Here is a 21821-nt window from a genome sequence, read left to right as displayed (position 1 = left end):
TCTGGGTCCCCTTCTATTCTCTATCTACACCCACTTCCTTGGAGAACTCATTTGCTTCAACAACCATCGCTATACAGACGATTCCTAAATCTACCCCTCCAGCCCTGACCTCTCTCTGCAGTCTTATTTCCTCTGGGCCTCAGGACAGCTCTACAGGACATCCCACTGACATTTCAAACTTAACATGTCCAAAACACTACTCTTCATCTTCCCACCCAAACCCTGTCCTCTCCCTGACTCTTCCATCACTGTAGACACTCTCCTCCCTGTCTCACAAGCCAGTAATCTTGGCATCATCCTCAACTCCTCCTCTCATTCAACCTGCATTTTCAGTCGGTCACCAACTTCTGTCAGTTCTACCTTCACAACATCTCCAAAATCCATCCCTTCCTCTCCACCTAAACTGCTACCTTGCTGATCAAAGCACTTGTCATGTATCATCTCTACTACTGCGTCAGGCTCCTCGCTGACCTCCCTGTCTTCTGTCTCTCCCCATTCTAGGCCTTACTTCATTCTGCTGCCCGGATTGTTTTTCTAAAAACTGCTCGGGTCATATCTCCCCTCTCCTCAAGAACTTCCATTGGTCGCCTATCCGCCACCATATGAAACAGAAACTCCTTACCGTCGGCTTTAAGACACCCAAGCAGAGGAGGAATTAGAACCCAGGTCCTCTGACCCCCCAGGCCCGTGTTCTTTCCGCTAGACCCTACTGCTTCTTCGTCTGATTGTGTATTTTTCTCCACCCAAGCTGTACCTGACAGCCTGGGAGCCAGAAGGTCATGGGTTCTAATGCCGGCTCCACCAGTTGTCTGCTGTGTGACCTTAGGCAAGTCACTCAGTTCTCTGTGCCTCAGTTACCTCATCTGTAAAATGGGGAATAAGACTGTGAGCCCTATGCGGGTCAGGGACTGTGTTCAATCTGATTTGTTTGTATCCACCCCAGCGCTTAGGATGGTGCCCGGCACATAGTAAGTACTTAACAAACACCATAATAATTATTACTAATGAAAAGGAAGCTAGAGAGTGATCTCCTCCTACAACCCACTTGCTCCTCTAACTCCAATTTACTCGCTGTACCTCAATCTCTTCTATCTCACCGCCCACCTCTTGCCCACATCCTCCTGCTGCCCTGAAACTCCCTCCCCCTTCATATCGGACAGACCACCTCTCTCCCCACCTTCAGACCCATATCTCCAAAATCATATCTCCTCCAAAAGGCCTTCCTTTCTAAGCCCTCCCTTAATGCGTCACCTACGCTCTGCCCTCCCTTAATGCGTCACCTACGCTCTCCGGTCTCTTCCCCTCAAGCGCTTTTATATTCCACTCCTGCCACAGCCACCCAGCCCTTATTTCCAAGGCCGTGTGTAATTTATTTTAATGTCTGTCTCGCCCTCTAGTGGGAAGAGATTATGTCTGCCTACTTTACTGTACTTTAGGCACACAGTGAGTGCTCAATAAATACCATGGCTTGATTGATTACAATGGGTGATCTCTAGGGACTGCAAGACAAAAAGTAAACCGTATATAAAGCTGACCCCTTTCCCACATCCTCCCTCTGGCCTGGAACTCCCTCCCCCTCCACTTATGCCAGACCACTTCTCTCCCCTCACCCCCCTCCACCTTCAAAGCCTCATTAAGGTCACATTTCCTCCAGGAGACCTTTTTCTACTAAGCCCTCATTTTCTCAACTCCCTCTCCCTTCTGCATTGTCTAACCACTTGGATCCGTCCCCTTTAAGCACTTGTTATTCACCCCACCCTCAGCCCCGCAGCATTTATGTCTATAGCCATAGTTCATTCATTTATATTAATGTCTGCCTCCCCTCCTCTATTGTAAGTTCCTTGTGGGCAGAGAATGTGTCTACCGATTTCTCTCCCAAGTGCTTAGTACAGTGTTCTGCACATAGTAAGGACTCAAATACCATCGACTGAGTGGTGGTGGGAGGCGAGGGGCAGGGAAGGAAGAGGCTCACTGACCTGTCTACCATTTTAAGAGGGGGCTGAAGAATGCTTGTGGTTTCCTTTCTCTCTGGCTCCTTCACCTTATTCACCTTATTCCAGTTTATACTACACGTTGCTGAGTGTAGTATATCCCTCCATTCTTCAAACACCTCCAATGGCTTCCCCATGTTTAAAGCCTTCCTAAAATCCCCATGTCCTGCCGCTGGCCTGAAGCATCCTCCCTCCTCAAATCCAAGAGACAATTAATTATTCTCCCTCCTTTCAAAGCCTTATTGAAGGTACAGCTCCTCTAAGGGGCCTTCCCTGATTAAGCCTTCCTTTCCTCTTCTCCCTCTCCCTTCATTCATGCCCCCTCCCAGCCCCATAGCATTTATGTACCTATCTGTAATTTATTTATATTAGTGTCTGTCTCCCCCTCTAGACTATAAGCTCCTTGTAGGCAGGGAATGTGTCTATTATAGTCTACTCTCCCAAGCACCTAGTACAGTGCTTTGCACACAGTAATGCTCAATAAATACAATTGACTAAGTCCTCCCTGATTAGCTTCCAACATCCTAAGTCATATCAACCCACCAGCCACCTATAGGAACTTTGAAAGGAGCAATTTGGGCATCATCTTAATGCAGGGGGGATTTTAGATCAAACCCTATTTCCCAGCTTTACCTAAAGCAAAGCTCTCAGGCAGTACCTTCCTCACCTGTAGAAATAGGGATTCGATACCTGTTTTCGACTGTGAGCCCCATGTGGAGCAGGGTCTGTGTCTGATTTGATTATCATACTCACGAGTGCCTTTTACACTTCTGCTCCAAAAATATTTCTCTCTTTTCACTTCACCTGATCCCTAAACTGCCTCTTAATCAGCAAATCCACTTTGCTTATTGACCTCTTCCAACCAATAAATCTACAAAATACCCCTTGGAGACACAGAGATAAAGAACTAAGGGGAAGGTGGTGATTAGCACCTATTTATATCAATCACATCCTCCACAGCTGAGCTAACTGAGAAGACTGAAGAGAAGGTTGAAGCTGCCTGGATTTTAAAGAAACAACTCCGGGACTTGTAAACTACCCTTTTGTGCTGACAATTTCCAGCAATTTAAAGGGCAGCTTCTCTGGGCTGTTTCAAAAAGCACACTATTTTCATAATATCTCAAGAATTATGATTTAGACTGTGAGTCCTTTGTGGGACAGGGACTCTGTCCAACCTGATAAACTTGTATCTACCTCAGCGCTTGGAACAGTGCTTGACACATAGTAAATGCCTAACAAATACCATCAAAAAAGTGGTGACTACGTGGATGAGATCAAGAGAGGGTATGATTTGGGCGGCTACCCAAGGCCCCCCCGTAAACCTGAGGCCCCAGGCTGAAGCCTAATTTGGCCTTTGTGCTAATTTATCCCTGATCTCCCTCCCCCTTGGACTGTAAAGTCCATAAGGGGAAAGGGGTGGTGCCTGACCTTTCATTCATTCATTCATTCATTCATTCATTCATTCATTCATTCATTCATTCATTCGTATTTATTGAGCACTTACTATGTGCAGAACACTGTACTAAGCGCTTGGAATGTACAATTTGGCAACCTGTTTCTCTTGTATCAACCCTAGCGCTTAGAACAGTGCTTGCCACATAGTAAGTGTTTATCAAATATTATAATATTATTATTATTATTACATTCATATTGGGACTACATTAGTGAGGGATAGGGCTTCAGAACATCCTTCTGAACATAGCTATCAGCCCCAGTATAGAGCAGGGTTGGATAATGAAACCCTGTTTAATTCCTGGGCCTTTCAGGAGTCTGTTAGACTCCAATTTGTGGGTTTTTTTTCCCTCAATGAATCTAAATTGGGGCCACTTTGCTGTATAACACTGCTCTAGGGCTAAATTAATCTATCAATGGTATTTATTGAATGCTTACCATGCATACAGCACAGTACTAAGGCTTGAAAAGTACTGATCACCCAGTGTTTGATATCCTGGGCAGATATGGTATGAAAAAATCACATCAGGACCCCCTGGCTAGTCAGTGACCATGACTGATCCAAACTCCCAAACCAGATGAGATGAGATGAGATGAAAGTTGGGATCTTTTCCAATGGGAAAAGATCACAACAGGGAATCCGAGGACCAGGTTTACAAACAATATTTACAAACTCTGAGGTTTCAGAGTGCCAGACATCCTCTAGTTTCCTTTTTATTATTATTAATAATGATAACAATTATGGTATTTGTTAAGAGCTACTACATGCCAGGCACTGTACTAAGCGCTGGGGTGGATAGAAGCAAATCGGATTGAATACAGTCCCTGTCCCACATAGGGCTCACAGCCTTATTCCCCATTTTACTGAGGAGGTAACTGAGTTACAGAGAAGTGAGTGACTTGACCAAGGCCACACAGCAGACAAGTGGCAGATCCGGGATTAGAACCCATGACCTTCTGACTCCCAAGCTCTCAGGTACAGCTTGGGTGGAGAAAAATACACAATCAGACGAAGAAGCAGTATGGTCTAGTGGAAAGAACATGGGCCTGAGAGTCAGAGGACCTGGGTTCTAATCCCTCCTCTGCCATTTCTTTGCTATGTGACCTTGGGCAAGTCACTTGAGCAAGTGCCTCAGTTTTACCTCAACTGTTAAATGGGGATGAAGATGGTGAGCCCCATGTGGGGCAGGAACTGTGTTCAACCTAATAAACTTGTATCTACCTCAGCGCTTAGAACAGTGCTTGACATGTACTAAGGGCTTAACAAAATACCATTAAAAAATCACTTCTAACTGGCTCTCAGGAAGGAGGCGGAGCCCAGAACTCAGACCACAGCCAGCTTTAAACTTTCTCAGGGGAACTCAACTTTACTTCTGGGTGGGGGCAGGGGGAGGCGGTGAAAACGCGGTCTTCCTCTCCTGGCCAAGAGGCCAGTCCCTTCCCAGACTATTCCTAATGACCCTTGAGGAGGGGGGTCTGGCCCTGTGACCTTGGTCTGGAACAAATGATGGTGGGAGCGATTTACCGGAGAAATCTCTGGGGGGCTCTAGCTGGGAAACATTTCTGCAGGAGCTCGGAAGTCTGCAACAAACAACAAACTCTCACAGTTCAGGGCAGGAGTGAGGTGGTAGTAAGCCTCAGTACCCCAAGGAGTGCCCAGGAGGAGGGCAGGGTAGGGGTTTAGTCAAAGAAGCCCCAGGCTACCCAGCTCCAATTGCTATAATATCTGGTTGAGAGCATGGGTCCCTGTATGTGCGTGCCTGTGTATATGGGAGGTTGTGTTTAGGTAGTCATTCATTCATTCATTCATTCATTCATTCATTCAACCGTATTTATGGAGTGCTTACCCTGTGCAAAGCACCGTACTAAGCGCTTGGGAGAGTACGATATAACAGCAGACACATTCCTGCCCACAACGAGCTCACAGTCTAGACGGGGAGACAGAGTGTACATCTCTGTGAGTACGTGTGGGAAAGTATCTGTGCGTGTGTACATGTGATGTAGGACTGTGTATATGAGAGTGTGTGTGTATAGGTGTATATACGGCACTTACGTATATATCTGTTATTAATTTATTTATGCATATTAATGTCTGTCTCCCTCTCTAGACTGTGAGCTTGTTGTGGGTAGAGAATGTGTCTGTTTATTGTTATGCTGTACTCTTCCAAGCGCTTCGTACAGTACTTTGCACACAGTGGGAGCTCAATAAATATGATTGAATGAATGAATGAATGAAGGTGTATCCCCAGGATACCGATGTACTACGTTCCTCAAAAATGTGGTGTATTGTAAACCATTGCAGTGTGGGGTTTTTTTTTCCCCCTTAGACTTAAATGAAAAGATGGACAGATACCTGACTTCTGGCCCTGCCTCCTGGTCCCAAACACTGGCGAGTCCATTTGTTTTGACCCAGCCACATTCCTTGCCTGTTAGGCTCAGCTAAGAGGCTGCAGTTTTTATTGCCATGGAGACCAGGCATTGCTTTGGCCCATTTACAGCTGCTTAGGATTTGAAAGCTACGACAACAGATAGCAAAGACTTGAAAGCAGTTAATGAATGGAAAGTGGGGAAGAGGGGAGGAGCTGAGTGGGTTTCTCTTATTTTGGTGGAAGGCAGCACAGAATCCGAGCCCGAGAGAAGAGAGCTCCATCCTTTCCATTCCCCGCCATTCCTGCCCCACCACACAAGTCACTGATGGGCAGGCAGGGCAAGGGGAGGAAGCAGGGGGTAGATACAAGTTAATCAGATTGGACACAGTCCCTTTCCTACATGGGCTCACAGTCTAAGTACGAGGGAGAACAGATCCCAGCAGCCTTGTGTGCAGTAGAATGTTGGATATATGCTCCAAGCTCACATTGTAGTTTAGAATCATTATTCTGAAAAATGGCCTCCAAACCACCAAAACAGCTGATCATTAAGCTGGCGGAGAATGAAGATACCTGCAAGAAGCTCTGCAGCAACATTACAACAGCCCTGACTGAGACAAGAAAATGAACACTCCAAGGTCAACAATGACCTCCTCCTTGCCAAATCGAGTGGACTCTCTCCTAAATCCCCCTCGACACTCTCTAACCTTGGTTTCACCAACAAGGTTCTCTACTGATTTTCCTACCCCTCTGGCCACTACTTCTCAATCTTTTTTTCTGGTTCTTCTTGCCCTTCTCACTCCCTAACCGTGGGTGTCCCTCAAGGCTCTGTTTTAGGTCCCCTTTCCTTCTCACTTGACATCCATTCTGCTCTCATGGCTTCAACTACCACCAAATCTACCTCTCCAGCCCTGCCCTCTCACCTCCTCTGCAGGCTCACATTTCCTCCTGCCTCCAGACCATTTCTACTTAGCTGTCCTGCCAGAACCTCAAGCTCAGTATGTCCAAAACTGAACTACTCATCTTCCTGCCCAAATCCTCTCCTCCACCTTAATCTCTCATGCTAATAAAATGTGTCATTTGTTAAGCTCTTACTATGTACCAAGCACTGTACTAAGCGCTGGGGAAGATGAAAGCAAATCGGGTTCGACACAGTCTCTGTCCCACATGGGGCTCACAGTCTCAATTCCCATTTTACAGATGAGGTAACTGAGGCCTAGAGAAGTGAGGTCACATAGCAGGCAATCGGTGGATTTATTTATCTTCCTCCCAAAGTTATATCTCCGCATCTACCGCCTCAGTGCTTCTGCACCACGTACACATTTGTCTACTCACAACTACCCATAGCATTTCTGTACATGTCGACTTACATATCCTACTATTCAATCAGTAACTTATGTACATATCCACTTCTCCTTCTTCCTCCTATCCATTAATAATTTTAATGTCTGTCTCCCCCACTAGATTGGTAGTTCTTTGAGGTTAGGGAATCAGCCTACTAACTCTATTGTACTCTCTCAAACACTTAGTACCACGTTCTGCATTCAGTAGGTGCTCAATAAATTCTACCGACTGAATGATTGATGTGAAGGTTAATAATAATAATGATGGGCTATAGATAGATGTGTGTATGTGAATATTTTCACATGAGTGTCTGTGAATGCACATGTGCGTGTCTACCAAGAAGCAGCGTGAGAAGCAGCGTGGCTCAGTGGAAAGAGCCCGGGCTTGGGAGTCAGAGGTCATGGGTTGGAATCCCGGCTCTGCCACTCGTCAGCTGTGGGACTGTGGACAAGTCACTTCACTTCTCTGTGCCTCAGTGACCTCATCTGTAAAATGGGGATGAAGACTGTGAGCCCCACGTGGGACAACCTGATTATTCTGTGTCTCCCCCAGCGCTTAGAACAGTGCTCTGCACATAGTAAGTGCTTAACGAATACCAACATTATTATTATTACCATGTGTGTATCTGTGTATGAGTTTATGTGGGTGCGAGTGTGTTTGCACAAGATTTTTGTGAGTCTCTGTATGTTTGTGTGCTTGTGCATATGACTGAATGTGAGTTTGTGTGTGGGTGAACCCCAGAAAGGGCTGGGGTGGCTTAAGAGGAGGCGGTGACTCTTCTTTGTTATGTCTGTCCTTACATGGGGACTCTGTCGCCATTAATGTCCATCTGGCAGCCAGACAAAGAGGATCCCAATCACTGGGTTGATGTTTGCTGGTGCTCAGGCCAAGTGATAGGTCATCCTGTCCTGGAAAAGACCCAGACCACCCAAAGACCAGTTTACCCTCCCTACCCTGCTCACCCCTACCCCCAGACCCCCTCCCACTCCCCTTCCATGACCCCAGCTGAATCAGGGGATAAGGATAGATAGAACTCGCATCAATTTGGGGAGGGATTTTAAACTGAAGATCTACTGGGTTCGTGGAGGCAACAACTGAGGCTGGGGACTCCCTCTGACCTTCCCTCTCTTGCCCCCGCCCCCTTCACTCGGGGATGATCCTGCGGCGGAAGCAGTTGCAGGTGACGCAGCGGAGGCAGCAGAGGCTGAGGCGGAACAGGGCTCCGTAGTTGAAGAGCAGGCGGTAGAAGGTACGGACGGAGAGGGTGCCAGAGGGATCGGCGTACTTCAGTGCGGTCAGGGGCGTGTACAGAAGATTGGTCTGGGTGCGGAATGGGGGCTGCTCCAGGTCAATGACGTGAGCAATGGCCTAGAAGGAAAAGTTGGGCACTTAGAGGGAGGGAGCCAGTGGGATGGAGATCGGATAGACCACAGGGATTGAGCCAGGGGAGTGTTGCTTCTCTGACTCCAGTCCCCCTCCTCCCAATTTACGATCCTAGATCGTGAGCTCCTCGAGGGACAGGGTCCCTGTCTAATTCCCACCTGTGTACTTTTCCAGTGCTTTGCCCACAGTGAGTGCTTTAGTACTGTTAGTATTGGTGGGATGAATTTATCTAAACCTTCCTGAACTTCTTAAGCTTCACAACATTTCCTTCTAATGATTCCTCGTCTGCAGATCTACCCAAACCCTTCTTGAAACTGCTGGGTTTTCCACTCACCTAACTTCCTAGGGGGATGGATCCCCCGGGGTGGGTGCTGACCGTGGACGCCTTGGGGGAAATCCCCATCCTCACCTGGGCCACGGTTTGGGGACTCTGCCCCATGGTCATGAAGATCTCTCGGGAGGCAGGAAGGTAGATGTCCTTGAAGTAATGGATGGTGTCCAGGTCTGTCCCTGGAAACTCCGAACGGGAGATCTCATCCATTAGCTTGGCCTCGAACTTTGTGTTCACTGGGCCGGGCTCCACCATGGAGATGCTGGTCGGGGCGGGAGGAAAGGTGTAAGAGGAGGAGATCGAAAAGAGGGAAAGAGGTCATCCTGCATCCCTTTCCTATCCCAAGTCAGCACAGGACTACACCATCCCAAGGCTACGGCTTACAGTCCTTTAGACTATAAGCATCTTGTGGGCAGGGATCGCGTCTACCACTTCTATCTTAGCATACTCTCCTAGGTGCTTAGTCCAGTGCTCTGCACACAGTAAGTGCTCAATAAATACCATTGCTCGATGGATAAGATCATGAGCACAACACAGTCCCCTGCCTCTCTCCCCTTACCCTCCCTCTTCTTCCTTTCCCTCCCCACTCCTCTTCCTCCCTTCCTAGCTCTTCAAGGATTGTCTGCTTGGGGCAGGAGGGCTCTTTTGATCATTCAAAGCAGGCTGTGCTGGAGTTTGGGGATCCTGGGGCAGAAGGTGGGGGCATGAGACTGATCGTTCGCCCTCTCGTCACCTTCCATTCTCTCCCCTTTGTCCCCTCCACCTCTTCATCCTCCAACCCTCCACCATGGGGCCCAACAACTCACAAGATATTGAACTGGAGGAGCTGAACGGCTAGACTCTCGCAGAAACCCTCTATGGCAAATTTGGAGGCCGCGTATAGATCATTGAAGACAACACCTGGAAGGGATATGGTGCAGGGTGTAGGTAGGGTGTGTGTATGTGTGGGAAATGGTCAGCAGGGAGAGTGAGGACAGTAGTGTGGGGGGGTGGCGGTGGAGACTTTCCAGGCACCCCATCTGAGGTGGCCCTGAGCCACTTAATGGAGAGAGAGAAAATTCAAGTGCCTGGGTCCTGCACAAAGTGGACAGCCTAGGGGGCCACGTAACCCCCTCCCCTCCCCATCACCTCCCACAGAATTTGGTCTCAGGCTGGGTTTGAGGAGAAGCCCCTGGCTTCGACCAGCTGAGGAAGAGTTCAGTACCTGGATCCCGCCCTGAGTGGGCAGTCTGAAGGAACCAGAAGCCTTCACCCTGGCCTAACCTCTATTGTGGGTCAGGCACCAAATGAGGGGGCTGTGTGGAGGTTAGGATGGGGTCCATTTGACCCAGCATCTAGGGCATCTCCCCACCTGCACCATTCTCCCCCCTAGTGGTCCTCTCTCACCCTGCAGTCCCATAACGCTGCTGACCACCACGATGTGCCCGCTCCTCCGCTGCTTCATGCCAGGCAGGATGGCCTTAATGGTCCTCACAACGCCAAAGAAGTTGGTTTCAAAAACCTTCTGCATTTCATCCAGGCTGATGCTCTCTATGGGACCAATCTGGCCAATTCCAGCATTGTTCACTGTGGGGAGGGACCCCCATAAGGAGGGATCAGCCCACTAGCTCCTCCTCACCCCACTCCCACAAAGCCTAGTACTCTCCCACCCATTTCTGCCCTCCATATCTATGGCAGAGGGTCAGGCACGGGCCCGGAGTCAGGGGATCGTGGCTTCTAATCCTGGCTCTACCACTTGTCTGCTGTGTGACCTTCACTTCTCTGGGCCTCAGTTACCTCATCTGTAAAATGGGGATTGTGACTGGGAGCCCCATGTGGGACAGGGACTATGTCCAACTCGATTTGCTTGTATCCACTCCCGTGTTTAGTACAGTGCCTGGCATACAGCAAGCACTTAACAAATACCACTGTTATTATTATTAGGTGGCAGCAGGAGAGACTTAGAGCCAAGGGGGACTTTTTCTACAGTCAAGGGGGAAGGAGCAAGGGAGAACATGGGGCTCCCTTCCTTTACCAACAGGAGGGCCCCCGCCTCACGGGTTGGACTGGATTAGGGCTAGTATTCATTAATATTGTTGGGGGCATGGGGAGGGTCTGAATGACCTCTGCAGGAGAGTAAAGGGGAGGAAAGGGAGAGGACCAAACCTTCATCTCACCGAGGACATCGACTTCACCACCCAAGTGGCCGCTCAGACACGCAGCTACGGACTCGTCCCTGCAGACATCAAGTTGGGCCACGGTCAGTGTCTGGCCCAGGGCCTTGCCCGCAGCTGCTTCCAGCTCTTCCTTCTTCTTCAGGTCCCGCATAGTGGCTATGACTGGAAAGAGAGGGTGGAACTGACTGGGCCTGGGCCCTAGGAGGGTAGGCTGGGGAGGGACCTTTGCCCAGTCTCCTCCCACATTATGCTCAGCCACCTGCTGAGGAGTGTCACTGTGTGGAGTGGGGGGTGGTACCGTAGAACCCAGCTGGTGAGGACTTCTTGTCCAATCCTAGGGTGCCCCACCCTGCCGGGGGGTCAGGCGCCCGCTACAGGGTGTAAGCGATTCTGGGTAGTAGGGGAGTAGTGGGGGTGGGAAAACCAATTGGGACAGCCAAACCTTAGCAAAGTGAGCACTGAAGAATCTCCACATCTCTTGAGCAACAGTTCCTTTTCACTCACATCAGTCCTGGCACCCAGCATTGGTAACTAGATGTGTTAGTCTGGGGCACAGGGCCCCTGGCTCGTGTCCCTTCTTGTTTCTGTCCTCTTGCTCTCTTCTCATCTCCTATAACCCTCCCGAGCTCACAATCATTCTTCTTTCCCTTTTCCCTCCTCTCCAGCCCCCCTCCAGTCCCTTGGGAGAAATAATGGGGAGTGATTTGCAGGGCCGGGGTGTAATTCTCCTGCTAAGTGGGGGATAACTCTGTAGGGGTTACTCTTGGATGGCTGCCCACCACCGAGACCCACAAGGCTTGGCTCAGACCACCCTGGCCCTTAGGCTCCTGATCTGAGGGGGAGAGACCGGGCAAATGGTCAAGCTGCCCAGCCCCTCCTGCCTGCATGAGGACTAAGGTCATAAAAGGTGGTTGTGTAAGAAGCTTAAATCTTCAGCCCTTAATCCTGAGGAAGGGGCCAGGCATCTGTCTGGGGCTCAGCGGCAAGCCTTGGGGGGGTGGGAGTGGAAAAAGGGGAGAAGAAGGAGAGTGGGTCAGGGTGTTGGGATAGGAAGGGGTGTGGGGGCCCATCCTGTGATGAAGATTCTGATCCCCTTATCCCTGAAACGAGCAGGTATGAGAGGAAGGGATGGCATAAGTGGGCATGGGTCTGAGGGGAAAGCCATTGGTGTACTTGGATGTCCTATCCCTCTTTCCCTGCCCAACTGCACTGTTCCATTCCTCTCCTCCACTGGTCGCCGGGTGTTAGTGGTCCATGAGTGGCCATGGGTGAGCATGCGGACGTGGGACTCGGACAGGTATGGGAGTGCACGTGCAGGAAGGTATAGGGATGTTACATGTGCTGGTTTCCTTCACCTGCTCCTGGTGCTGAGACCATTTAGGACTCCAAAATGCGAGGAGTCTCCTCCGCCTCCCCCCTCCCCCTCCCCCCCTCCCATAGAGATTCAGCTTGCTGGAGAATCCCGGGGCACTCGTGTCCCCTCCCAAGCCCCATCCCTAACCCAGCAAGAAGCTCACCCTGGTAACGCTGCCGGGGGTCGTGGGCCAGTTGGACGGCCAGCTGGAGGCCAATTCCAGAGGAACAGCCGGTGATAAGCACGGTCCTCTTGCGGCTCTCTGTGTCTCGGCTTCCAGCCATATCTGATCACCACCCCTTTCTCTGTCTGTCTGTCTCTCTCTTTTTCTCTGATTAGCAGTCCTTCAGTGGATGTCTGGGTCCTGGCTCTTGGTCAAGACAGATGTCCCCCCCCCCTTCGCTCCTTGAAGGATGAGACGCTTAATGGCTGGGTGGAGGTCATGTGACTTGCTAGGTGCAGGCAGGGCAAGACCCCGACACTTGGGAACAGGTGCTCATGCAATAGCTGGGAGGGCTGTGGGGAGGAGAGAGGGTCATTGGCCTCCTCCCCTATAGTTGATCATGGACACTGACTGTCCCCAAATTATTAAAGGAAGGGGGCTACAGAGGCTCTCGGAATCTTAGGGAACCCACTCCCCCAGCCAGTGTTTCTTCCTGTTACTGTCTCTGTATCTTCAGTGGCATTTATTGAGCATCTATTAAGTGAAAAGCACTGAACTAAGTGTTTGGGAGAGTCCAACAGAAGCAAATCACATGCCCCTGCCCTTAAGGAAGTTACTGTTTAAGCGCTCTGCTCTGCTCTCTCTTTCTGTATCTCTGTCCTCATTGACTTTGTCCCTGTGTCTCATTGTCTCTCTATGTCTCTGCTCTGGGTCTCTGTCTCTCTATTTCCCTGATTCTCTGTCTCTGCTTCAGTACCTCTTTGTCTCGGACTGATTCTCACTCTGCCTCTTACCGTCTCTCTCCATCTCTTGGGCAGTGCACGTCTCTCTGTCTCTCTCGATCTCTCTCACGGTCTCAGTGCCTCTGCCTGCAACCTGCCACGTCCTTATCTTCCCCAAATCAGGCGACATTTACAACCCTCTGAGCCTACACGTCCCCCTCTCCCTCCCGCAGCAAGGCACATTCGAGTTAGACGTAAGGAAGAACTTGCTTCTCCAGTTTGGGATGGGAAAAAGATTGGAGGAGGAGAAGAATGGGCCAGGAGCTGTTCTTGCGCTCCAGGGCCGCATGTGGGGAGGGAGGGGGGGAGGACCCAGAGTTCTGGACCTGTATTGCTCTGCGTGCCTTCCCGCTGCAGTTCTCCTGGTCCCTGAACTCGAAGTGCCCCCAAGGTCCCCTTCTCCTAACCTGTCGGAGTCACCTTCTCCAAGAAGCCTTCCGGATTGCCCCCAGGCAGCACTTCCCCAAGCCCGCACGCACATACACGGTTGTGCACACGAAGATTAGACTGTAAACCCGTCAAAGGGCAGGGACCGTCTCTATCTGTTACCGATTTGTACATTCCAAGAGCTTAGTACAGTGCTCCGCACATAGTAATCGCTCAATAAATACTATTGAACAAATAAATATTTGGGGGGGTGGTCTGCCTGTGACCTTGCTCGAGAGATCTGCAAGCTCTCTTCCCCCTCTATCTCTCCGTCCCCCACGGTCTCTCTCTTCAGTCTCTTCAGTCTGAGAGGATGGTCCCTGTTTTTACCATCTCCTCCCCCGCCTCATAGAGAGCCCCGGGGTAGGGGTTAGGGGTGGGGGAGAGATGGTCCCCAATTACTTCGTTCCCCCGCCCCGGCTCTGTCTTATTTCTCTGACGGGTGCATCTAGGTGTGAGTAACAGAATGACGGCCCAATCGGGGAATGGCTAGCCTCCCTCCTACTCCGCCCCCCTCACACCCTCACCCCCCGACGACTCCCCCCACCCCCCACGCCCACAACGACTCCGAGTGGATCGAGGCCGGGAACCGTCCGGGATTCCCGCTTCCCCCACCACCACGCCCGTCCTCCCTCTTGGCACGAGAGGGGACGGGGGCGATTCAGGAGGAAGGAGCGGCGGCGGCGGAGGAGGAGGAGGGCAGAGGAGGAGTCAGGATGGGAGGGGGAGGAGGGAGGCATTGGGGAGGGGGCGCTGGGGGAGAGGCGGGGGCGGGGGCTCCGGGGAAGTTTCCTAGCCGACTTTGAGCACCACTGTGAGTATCCGGAGCGGAGCGAAGCGAGGTGGAGAGCCCCCCTCGCCCCCCGAGAAACACGCCCCCCAATCCGCACTCCTCGCCCGCCCCCCCACCCCGGCCCCCAGCCCGCGACAAAGGGCATCCGGATCGGAAACGACCCGCTCAGATCCCGACCCGGACCCGAACGGGAAGCTCATCTGACCTGGAGAACCCTTCCCCCTCACTGTCCAGGCGGAGCCGGGGATGGAGAGGCGGTGGCCAGGAGGCCGCCGTTGGGGCGGGCGGGCTCTCTGCCTGATGATTGCCGTCCTGTCGGGGCTGCCCCGCGGCCGGACAGGTGAGCGGCCCGGTGTAGGATCCAGCAAGGAAACCCCACCCACCCGTCCTCTGGGACCCCGGCCTGCGGGGAGGGGTGGGATGGGGCTGTGGGAACGGGGAGGGCAGTGGGAGGGGGGCGGGACCTGCCGGGGGCCTTCTCCGGAGTGCTCTCCTTCCCTCCTTCCCCACCTTCCCCTTCCCTTTTCTCCTTCCTTCTTCCCCCTTTTCGTCCTTTCTTTTCCCTTTCCTCCCCCCTCCACCCCCGCCCTTCTCTTCTCGTCTTGCAATTGGGTCAGGGAGCGGTGAGGAGCGCAGGGATGGGAGCGAGAAGGAGACGGGGGCGGGGGGCGGCGGTGAGGGACCAAAGGGCAAGGTAGTCTAGGGTGGGCTCCGGCCCCTTCCTCATCTCCCGGGCTTTGGGGGTGGGGGGGCTGGGGGGGTGGTCCCTGCCGCCGAGGGTCCTCCTCGCACCCCTGCACCCCCGTCTCCGGTTCTCCGACCCCCGATATTCCATGATGGTTCTTCGCGGACTCCTGGCCGCTGGATTCCTCCTACCTCCCGGGTACCCTCACCCTTCCCTCCCCACCCCCCCCCCGGGCTGGGGGCCAGAAGATCCCGCGGGGCTCAGCACCATGGACAGGGCCCCCCGACAAGGTGCGACCCTGACACCCCACACCGATGGCCCGGACAGGGGGTGTGACCACCGAGTTGGGCTGGGAGGGCAGGGGGAAAGAGGAAAGACGGACTCGTCTCTTTTCCCCGTCTCTTTCCTCTTCCCCTCTCTCTTCCTTTCCCCTTTCCTCTTCCCCTTTCCCCTTCCTCTTCTCCCTGCCCTTTTCCTCCTTCCTCTTCCTCTTCCCCCCCCCTTATCCCCCCCTCCCCACCCCACTTCTGGTTGTGCCCTCTTCTCCTGGAACCGCTGGGGATCAGCTGGACCCCGAGTTTAATTTGTTTTTCCTGAAGAATTTCCCTTGCTTCTTTCCCCCTCCCCTCCCCGCTGGGAGAGAGCCGTGGCTTTGGGCCTGGTCTGGGATGAGTCAGTGTGGTTACACACAGCCAGCTGCTCACATCTGGCACGGGGGGCTCCTCACCCCGCTTTGGCAACGACGCTGTGGATTATAGTTAGGGGTTTTGGAACGAGGGCATCCCCCGAGAAAACTCCCCCACTCGGATTCCGGAGCCAGGGAATTCCCTGGGGAAATTTATCCGCTCTCAGATTTTAGACTGAGGGAAATCCCACGAATTGCCTCCGTTCTCAGTTTCCAGTGGACTCCACTCTAAGGTTCGCCCCTCCACCCCGCCCCTCCTGCCCCCATCCTTAACGGCCTTGCCTCTCCTTCCCCCTGGCCTCAGACATCTCGGCCTTGTTTGCAGACATGCCCCTGCCTCTGGCCACCCTTCCTCCAACCTTCCCTCCTCTGTTTGTGCTCTAGTCCTCCTCCTCCTGCTCCCCCTTCTCCTCTTTCTCCCAGGAGTGGAGTTTCCTTCCCCCCTCCTTCCCCCTCCCCGGGGAGTGTCAAGACAGTTCCTGGGGGAGGGGTTGGTGGGATGTGTGGGAGATAACGTCAAAACTTCGATTCACTGTCCCTCCCGGCCCCCTCTGGCTTGTGCTCTTGATTCCCTCTTCGTGCCACCCCCTCCCAGCCACCCCCATCCAGGAGACTGAAAGGACCTTGTGTTCTGGTCCATGGCATGCAGGGGAGGGGTGGGGAGCAGTTGGGGCTTACAGAGAAGGAGCCAATCTGGATTGGGCAGGAAGGGAGGGATGGGGTATCTTGGATGGGAGAGGAGGGGGTTCTGGGGCCGGCAGTAGGGCTGGGGAGGTTGGGGAATGGGGAGGGATGGACATAGGGTCGTGGGCCCCACATTCCATCAGGAGCATGGGGGAATACTGGCTCGTACAGTAGGTGGTGGAAGATCAGATCTTGGGTAGGACTTGGGCTCAGGAATGGGTGTGCTACTGGGTAGGCCAGGGGCTTTTTTTTAAAAAAAAAAGGTATTTATTAAGCAGTAACTATGTGCCGGGCACTGTACTAAGCCCCTGGGGGCGGGGCGGGGGGGATGTGTAGATACAAGCTAATCAGGTTGGACACAGTCCATACTCCACTTGGGGCTCATGCTCTTAATCCCCATTTTACAGATGAGGTAACTGAGACACAGAGAAGTGAAGTGAAGTGACTTTCCCAAGGTCACACAGCAGACAAGTGGTGGATAGGGAATTAGAATCCACGTCCTCTGACTTCCAGGCCCATGCTCTTTCCACCAGGCCATGCTGCTTCTCTTTTGGAGAGATTCTGTCCGTCTATCTGTCTGGACAGGGGAAGCGATGAGGGGGCGGATAGGCCCAGAAGGGTTCTGGATAGGCTAAGGTGGGGGGTTCAGCCCCCGGCAGTTATGTGGGGAAGGGGCTGGCCCTCCCACAACTTCGCTTCCCACTGCGGGCCCGAGAGAGAGAGAGAGAGAGAGAGAGAGAGAGAGAGAGAGGACAGAGAGGATCATGATCCCAGCCCTTGTTCCTGCTCCTGCCCCTGTCTTCGACCCTGTCTTCCATCCATGCTCCCCTCCCTTCCTCCCTTCCCCCCGTCCCGGTCTCTGCCCTTATCCCTGACCAAGAGACCCTACCCAGGTTCCCTCCCAAGCCTTGGTTCCTGACCCTATCTCCTGTCCCTACTCTGCCCCCATTTCTCTCCCCGTCCCTGCCCCAATCAGTGCTTCCCCCCTGGCCCCCACATCCTCCTTCCTTCTTCCCTCCCGGAGCCTCAACTCTCTCCCCACCACATCCCAGGAACCCTCCGAGGCTTCTCACAGCTGTGAGGTCAGTGGCCAGAACGGGTGAGATCACCGTCCGGCCGCTGTCGGCTGCTGTGGAAATCTCAACCTCCGCCAGCACTCACGGGGTTGGGGGTCAGTGGGACAAGGCGGATGGAAGGGTGAGGGGGGAGGGAGGCCCCGAGGGCTCTTTACCCCTCCTTTCACTCCCCTCCGCCCCGTCCCCCCAGCGGGCTCTGCACCTGGGCAGCTTGGCCAGAAGGGAAGGTCCGTTTGGTTCCGCTTAGTGTCCCGAGGAAGTAGGGGGCGGGGGCTGAGCTGGGGGTGGCTACTGCTCCTTCGTACATCTCCAAATGGGCAGGTTTGATCGGGGTGGGCACGATTCTGTATGTACCCTGGGGGGAGGTGCTGAGGGAAACTCGAGGGTGGGGGGCAGGCAGGCAGGCTGCACAGAGCCAGCAGGCCCAGAGAAACCCAACTGTCAGTCTTCCGGCCGCTCGGGAGCCCCGCTTAGGAGTTCACGGGGGTGATCGGAGACTGGGGGCGAGCCAGGGCCCAGGCCCAGCCCAGATTGCCCGGCGGAAAACGATGACCTCTCTACCCCCAGCCCCAGCACCCCCTGTCCTGTCTCCCTATGCCCCCTTCCCAATCCTGGGATTTCAGACGTAGGAACTGACCCTAGGTGGGGTGGGGCGGGGGAGGGAGAAGAGGGGGATTGAAACATCTGTAGGGGGCGGGGGGTGGGGCGGGCAGTGGATGGCTGACAGAGAGGAAACGGCTTGGGGGGCGTTGGGGAGGCTGGGAGAAATGGCGGGGGGTGGGGATAGGGACGACACAAGCTCAGTACAATCCCCTTTAGAGCCTAAACTTGTCCCAGCTCCTGGTCAGGGAGGGAGGGGAGTGAAGGAGAGGGGCAGGGAGGGGAACCCTTGGGGCCGGGGTTGGGAGGGCTGATTCATCCTTGAAAGTAGGTCAGAGACTTTTCCCATTGAAATAAAACAGGAATCTTGTTGGGGGGTGGTGGGCAGGAGTGGATGGTCAGGGGATGTCCAGGGGTTCCATTTCCTCCCTTGGGGTCTTGCATCCGCTCTCTGTGCACCTCTTCTTTTCTCAGCCTCTCGGGCGAGCCTGTCTCTGAAAAGCTGGTTTGAAGACACTCCCTACTTGCTTGCCCCCATAAAGGAATATAAGGCTGCTATCCTCTGCCCCTGTTCTGCCTCCCCCAACCCTTGATGCCTTCCTAGGTAATGCTATGCTGCCACATTCCCTTGCAGCTGACCCCGTGGACATCCTGGAGGCCCTGGGGGTCTGGAAGGGTCAGAATGGACTCCCCATGGTCCCTGGATTCTGCAACCAGACGGGAAAGGATCAGGGTCCCGGACAGGCCTTCTGGGTGGGGAATGAGACCCAGCTGAGCATCCCTACCAGACTTCTCTTCCCAGGTGTGATGGTCGGGGAGAGAGACCAGGGTGGGGGACTGAGGGCTGAGGGGGCAGGTTGGGGTTGTGTCCTGAGACTGAGTCACCCCCCACAACCACCCCTCTCCCCCGAGCAGATGGCCACTTTCCAGACAATTTCTCCCTGCTGACCACTCTGCGGAGCCTTCCGTCTGTCCACCCCATCCTGCTGTCCATCTATGATGAGTGGGGGACCCGGAAGCTGGGGTTGAGACTGGGGCCGGACTCTTGGCCCTCCCTCCCAGAAACCTTTGGTTCCCACTCACCCCCTTCGCTGACCCCAGTGGTCAATCTCACGGATGGTAGGTAAGTTCGGCCACCCCAAATCCGCAGGCTGACCGGTAAGCTCCTGGAGCTTGGGGTGGGTGGGAGGAAGACTGGTGGGAGAGGCCAGCCGAGCCCTCCTCCCTTCCCCTTCCCCCTCCCCCCACAGGTGGCACAGGGTGGGGGTCAGCGTGGAGAATCAGACGGTGACACTGGTGGCCGATTGTGAGCCGCAGCTCCCCCTCCCCCGGATGGTTCAGGCAATGATTGGTGTAGATGGGGACGCTGTGCTGGACACCAGGTTGGCAGCTGAGTCAGCATTTGAGGTGAGGAGGATGAGGCAGAGGAGCAGTAGGTGTGGGTGTTTCTATGTATTTGTGTGTTTGTGTAGGGGTGTTTGTTTAGACGTATGTATGTGCATGCATAGATGTGTGTTTGGGTGTATGTTTGTGAATGTGTGGGTCTGTGTCTTCGTGTGGGCATGTCTGTGGAAATGCCTGTGTCTACATGGGTGAATTTGGGAGTGTGTTTTGTCTGTGTCTGGGGAGGTGTCTCTGTATGTGCATGGGTAGTTATGTGTGTGTTACTGTTGAGTCTGTGTGTGTCCAGTATGTGTTTGTGTGCAGTTGTTTTGTGCTTGCATGAGTGTAGGCTCCTGCGCCTATGTGCCTATGTGCATTTGTGTGACCTTTGGTCTGTGCATATCTGTGTGTTATTGCATGTGTGTGCGTGTTATGTGGATTACTCGGATCTAGATGTCTGAGTTGCTGTATGTTTTTGTAGGTGTCTCTGTGGGTTTGAGTTCGTTTATGTTTGTATGCATGTGGGTGTGTGTACTTGCCTATGTTTATGTATGTGCATGTCTCTGAGTAGGTGTGTTTAGGAGTACATGTTTGGGTGTATGTCTTTGTGTTTGTGTGTGTGTGTGTATTTAAGTTTTGGAATGTGGGTGTTAGTGTTTATGCCTGCATGTGTGTGTTACTGTGTGTCTGCATCTCTGGCAGTGAGCGTTTGTATGTATGTATATGTATGAAGGGATGTGTTTCTAAGGGTATGTGGGTGTTTGTGTGTGCATTTATATCTTTGTCTGTTTGGGAGTGTGTTTATACCCGTGTACGAAAGTGCTTGTGGAGAATAAGTGGGTGGAGGGTGCCAGCCAGTCTGTTCTGTGGGAGAGGTCAGAAGTGGCTGGTCTCATTGTAACTCTTAGGCTCCAGTGTCAGCTCCCAGCGTGGGCACCGAGTAATACCGCGTGCCCGGTCTAGGGAGCAAGAACTCCGATCCCTTGCTGCTCCTCTCTCTCTGTCCCCGTCTCTGTCTGCCTGTCTACTTCTCTCTGAGACCCACTCTCCCTGTCTCTCCCTTTCCTGTGAAGATCTTTGCACAGGATGAGGAGGAAGGGGAGGAAGAGGAGGAGGAGGAATCCCATTTCCCAACAGGCAGGGGGCTAGTTGGGATAAACCCTAGAAGACGGGTCCTGGACAACCCATCGTAACCCTCTTCTTTTTCCCCGTCCCTGTTTTCCTAGGCTGTGGATTGGGAGGTGGCCAGGGGGTGGGGTGGGGGGAAGAACGGGTGAGGAAGCTACAGGAGCTCAAGGCCCTGGACTGTGGGAGAAAATGTGTGGGATCGTGTCAGGAGGGAGGGAGGGGAATCAGAAAGAGAGGGAGGAGCGTGGCCTGAACTACCCCTCTCCCTCCCACGTCCCAGATCTCAGGCTCTTGGCCCCAGTCCCCTCTTCCCCCACCCACTTGCCCCAGACCAGCCGCTCCTGTGACTCACTCTAGAGTCATGCAGTGTGTTGGGGGGGCGGGGGGCGGGAAGCGGGGGTGAGGAGTAGGGCTGGGAGAGGGAGGCGGGCTGGACCATGACCTCTGGCTCTGATGGCCCCCCTTCCACCCTGAGACCTCCACTAACCTTTCCCTCTCCTCTCTCCCGGGACCCCGCCCAGCCCCGGCCTGCCCCTGGAAGATGGGAATGGTGGGTTTGACGATCTGTGTCCCTGGGAAAGGAGTTGGGGTGGGGAGGAGTGGGGCTCTCAGGACTGCCCTGTCTCTGCGTCCAAAAGCCCCTCCCCTCGGGGAGCAATGGGAAAGTGAGGTCTGGGGCTGTGGTGATTGGGATTGTGTGCATGGCTGTGGCTGGAGTTGTGGTTGTAGCTGTGGCTGGGGAGGGGTTTCCCTGTCTGGGAGTGGCAGCTCTGGGGGTCTCTGGGACTGCAGGGGACCTTAGGACCCTACAGACAGCTCAGCACCATCCCTTCCCCCCTTCCCTTCCCTCTGTTGGAATTTCCTGGTTGGTCTCTGGGGGAAGAGAGAGTGTGTGTGTGTGTGTGTGTCCATGTGTATATTCCCGAGCATTCATGTCTGTGGGTGCATATGTACTTGTGTGAGTGCACGTGTGTTAATGTGCACATATCTGTACACATGTAGGTGTGCTTGCATTTGTGTGCTGTTTCTTGGGGGACTC

The 21821-nt window shown here is 53.5% G+C and overlaps 2 protein-coding genes across 2 annotated transcripts in view; one reads left to right on the top strand and one right to left on the bottom strand.

Annotated features, from left to right (window-relative positions):
• Nucleotides 1-8176: 8176 nt before the first annotated feature.
• On the bottom strand, nucleotides 8177-12689 carry RDH8 (retinol dehydrogenase 8). The gene is made up of 6 exons (XM_039910531.1): nucleotides 12541-12689; nucleotides 11024-11185; nucleotides 10254-10433; nucleotides 9674-9767; nucleotides 8946-9129; nucleotides 8177-8521 (listed from the first exon to the last, which is right to left on the bottom strand). Exons 1-6 carry the CDS (start codon nucleotides 12659-12661, stop codon nucleotides 8297-8299), a joined length of 966 nt encoding a protein of 321 aa, XP_039766465.1. The 5' UTR covers nucleotides 12662-12689; the 3' UTR covers nucleotides 8177-8296.
• Nucleotides 12690-14718: 2029 nt separating this feature from the next.
• Nucleotides 14719-21821, top strand: part of COL5A3 (collagen type V alpha 3 chain) — a 38002-nt gene continuing 30899 nt past the window's right edge. The window contains exons 1-4 of the mRNA XM_029053380.1: nucleotides 14719-14881; nucleotides 18906-19073; nucleotides 19187-19394; nucleotides 19522-19678. Coding sequence (XP_028909213.1) covers nucleotides 14788-14881; nucleotides 18906-19073; nucleotides 19187-19394; nucleotides 19522-19678 — 627 coding nt within the window. The 5' untranslated portion in view covers nucleotides 14719-14787. The remainder of the gene's footprint in view (nucleotides 14882-18905; nucleotides 19074-19186; nucleotides 19395-19521; nucleotides 19679-21821) is intronic.

The sequence above is a fragment of the Ornithorhynchus anatinus genome, chromosome X2 (genome assembly GCF_004115215.2).
Source record: "Ornithorhynchus anatinus isolate Pmale09 chromosome X2, mOrnAna1.pri.v4, whole genome shotgun sequence".
NCBI classification, from domain to species: Eukaryota; Metazoa; Chordata; class Mammalia; order Monotremata; family Ornithorhynchidae; genus Ornithorhynchus; species Ornithorhynchus anatinus.
The sequence above is the reverse complement of the archived record's forward strand: the minus strand, read 5'-3'. Positions and strand labels throughout refer to the sequence as shown.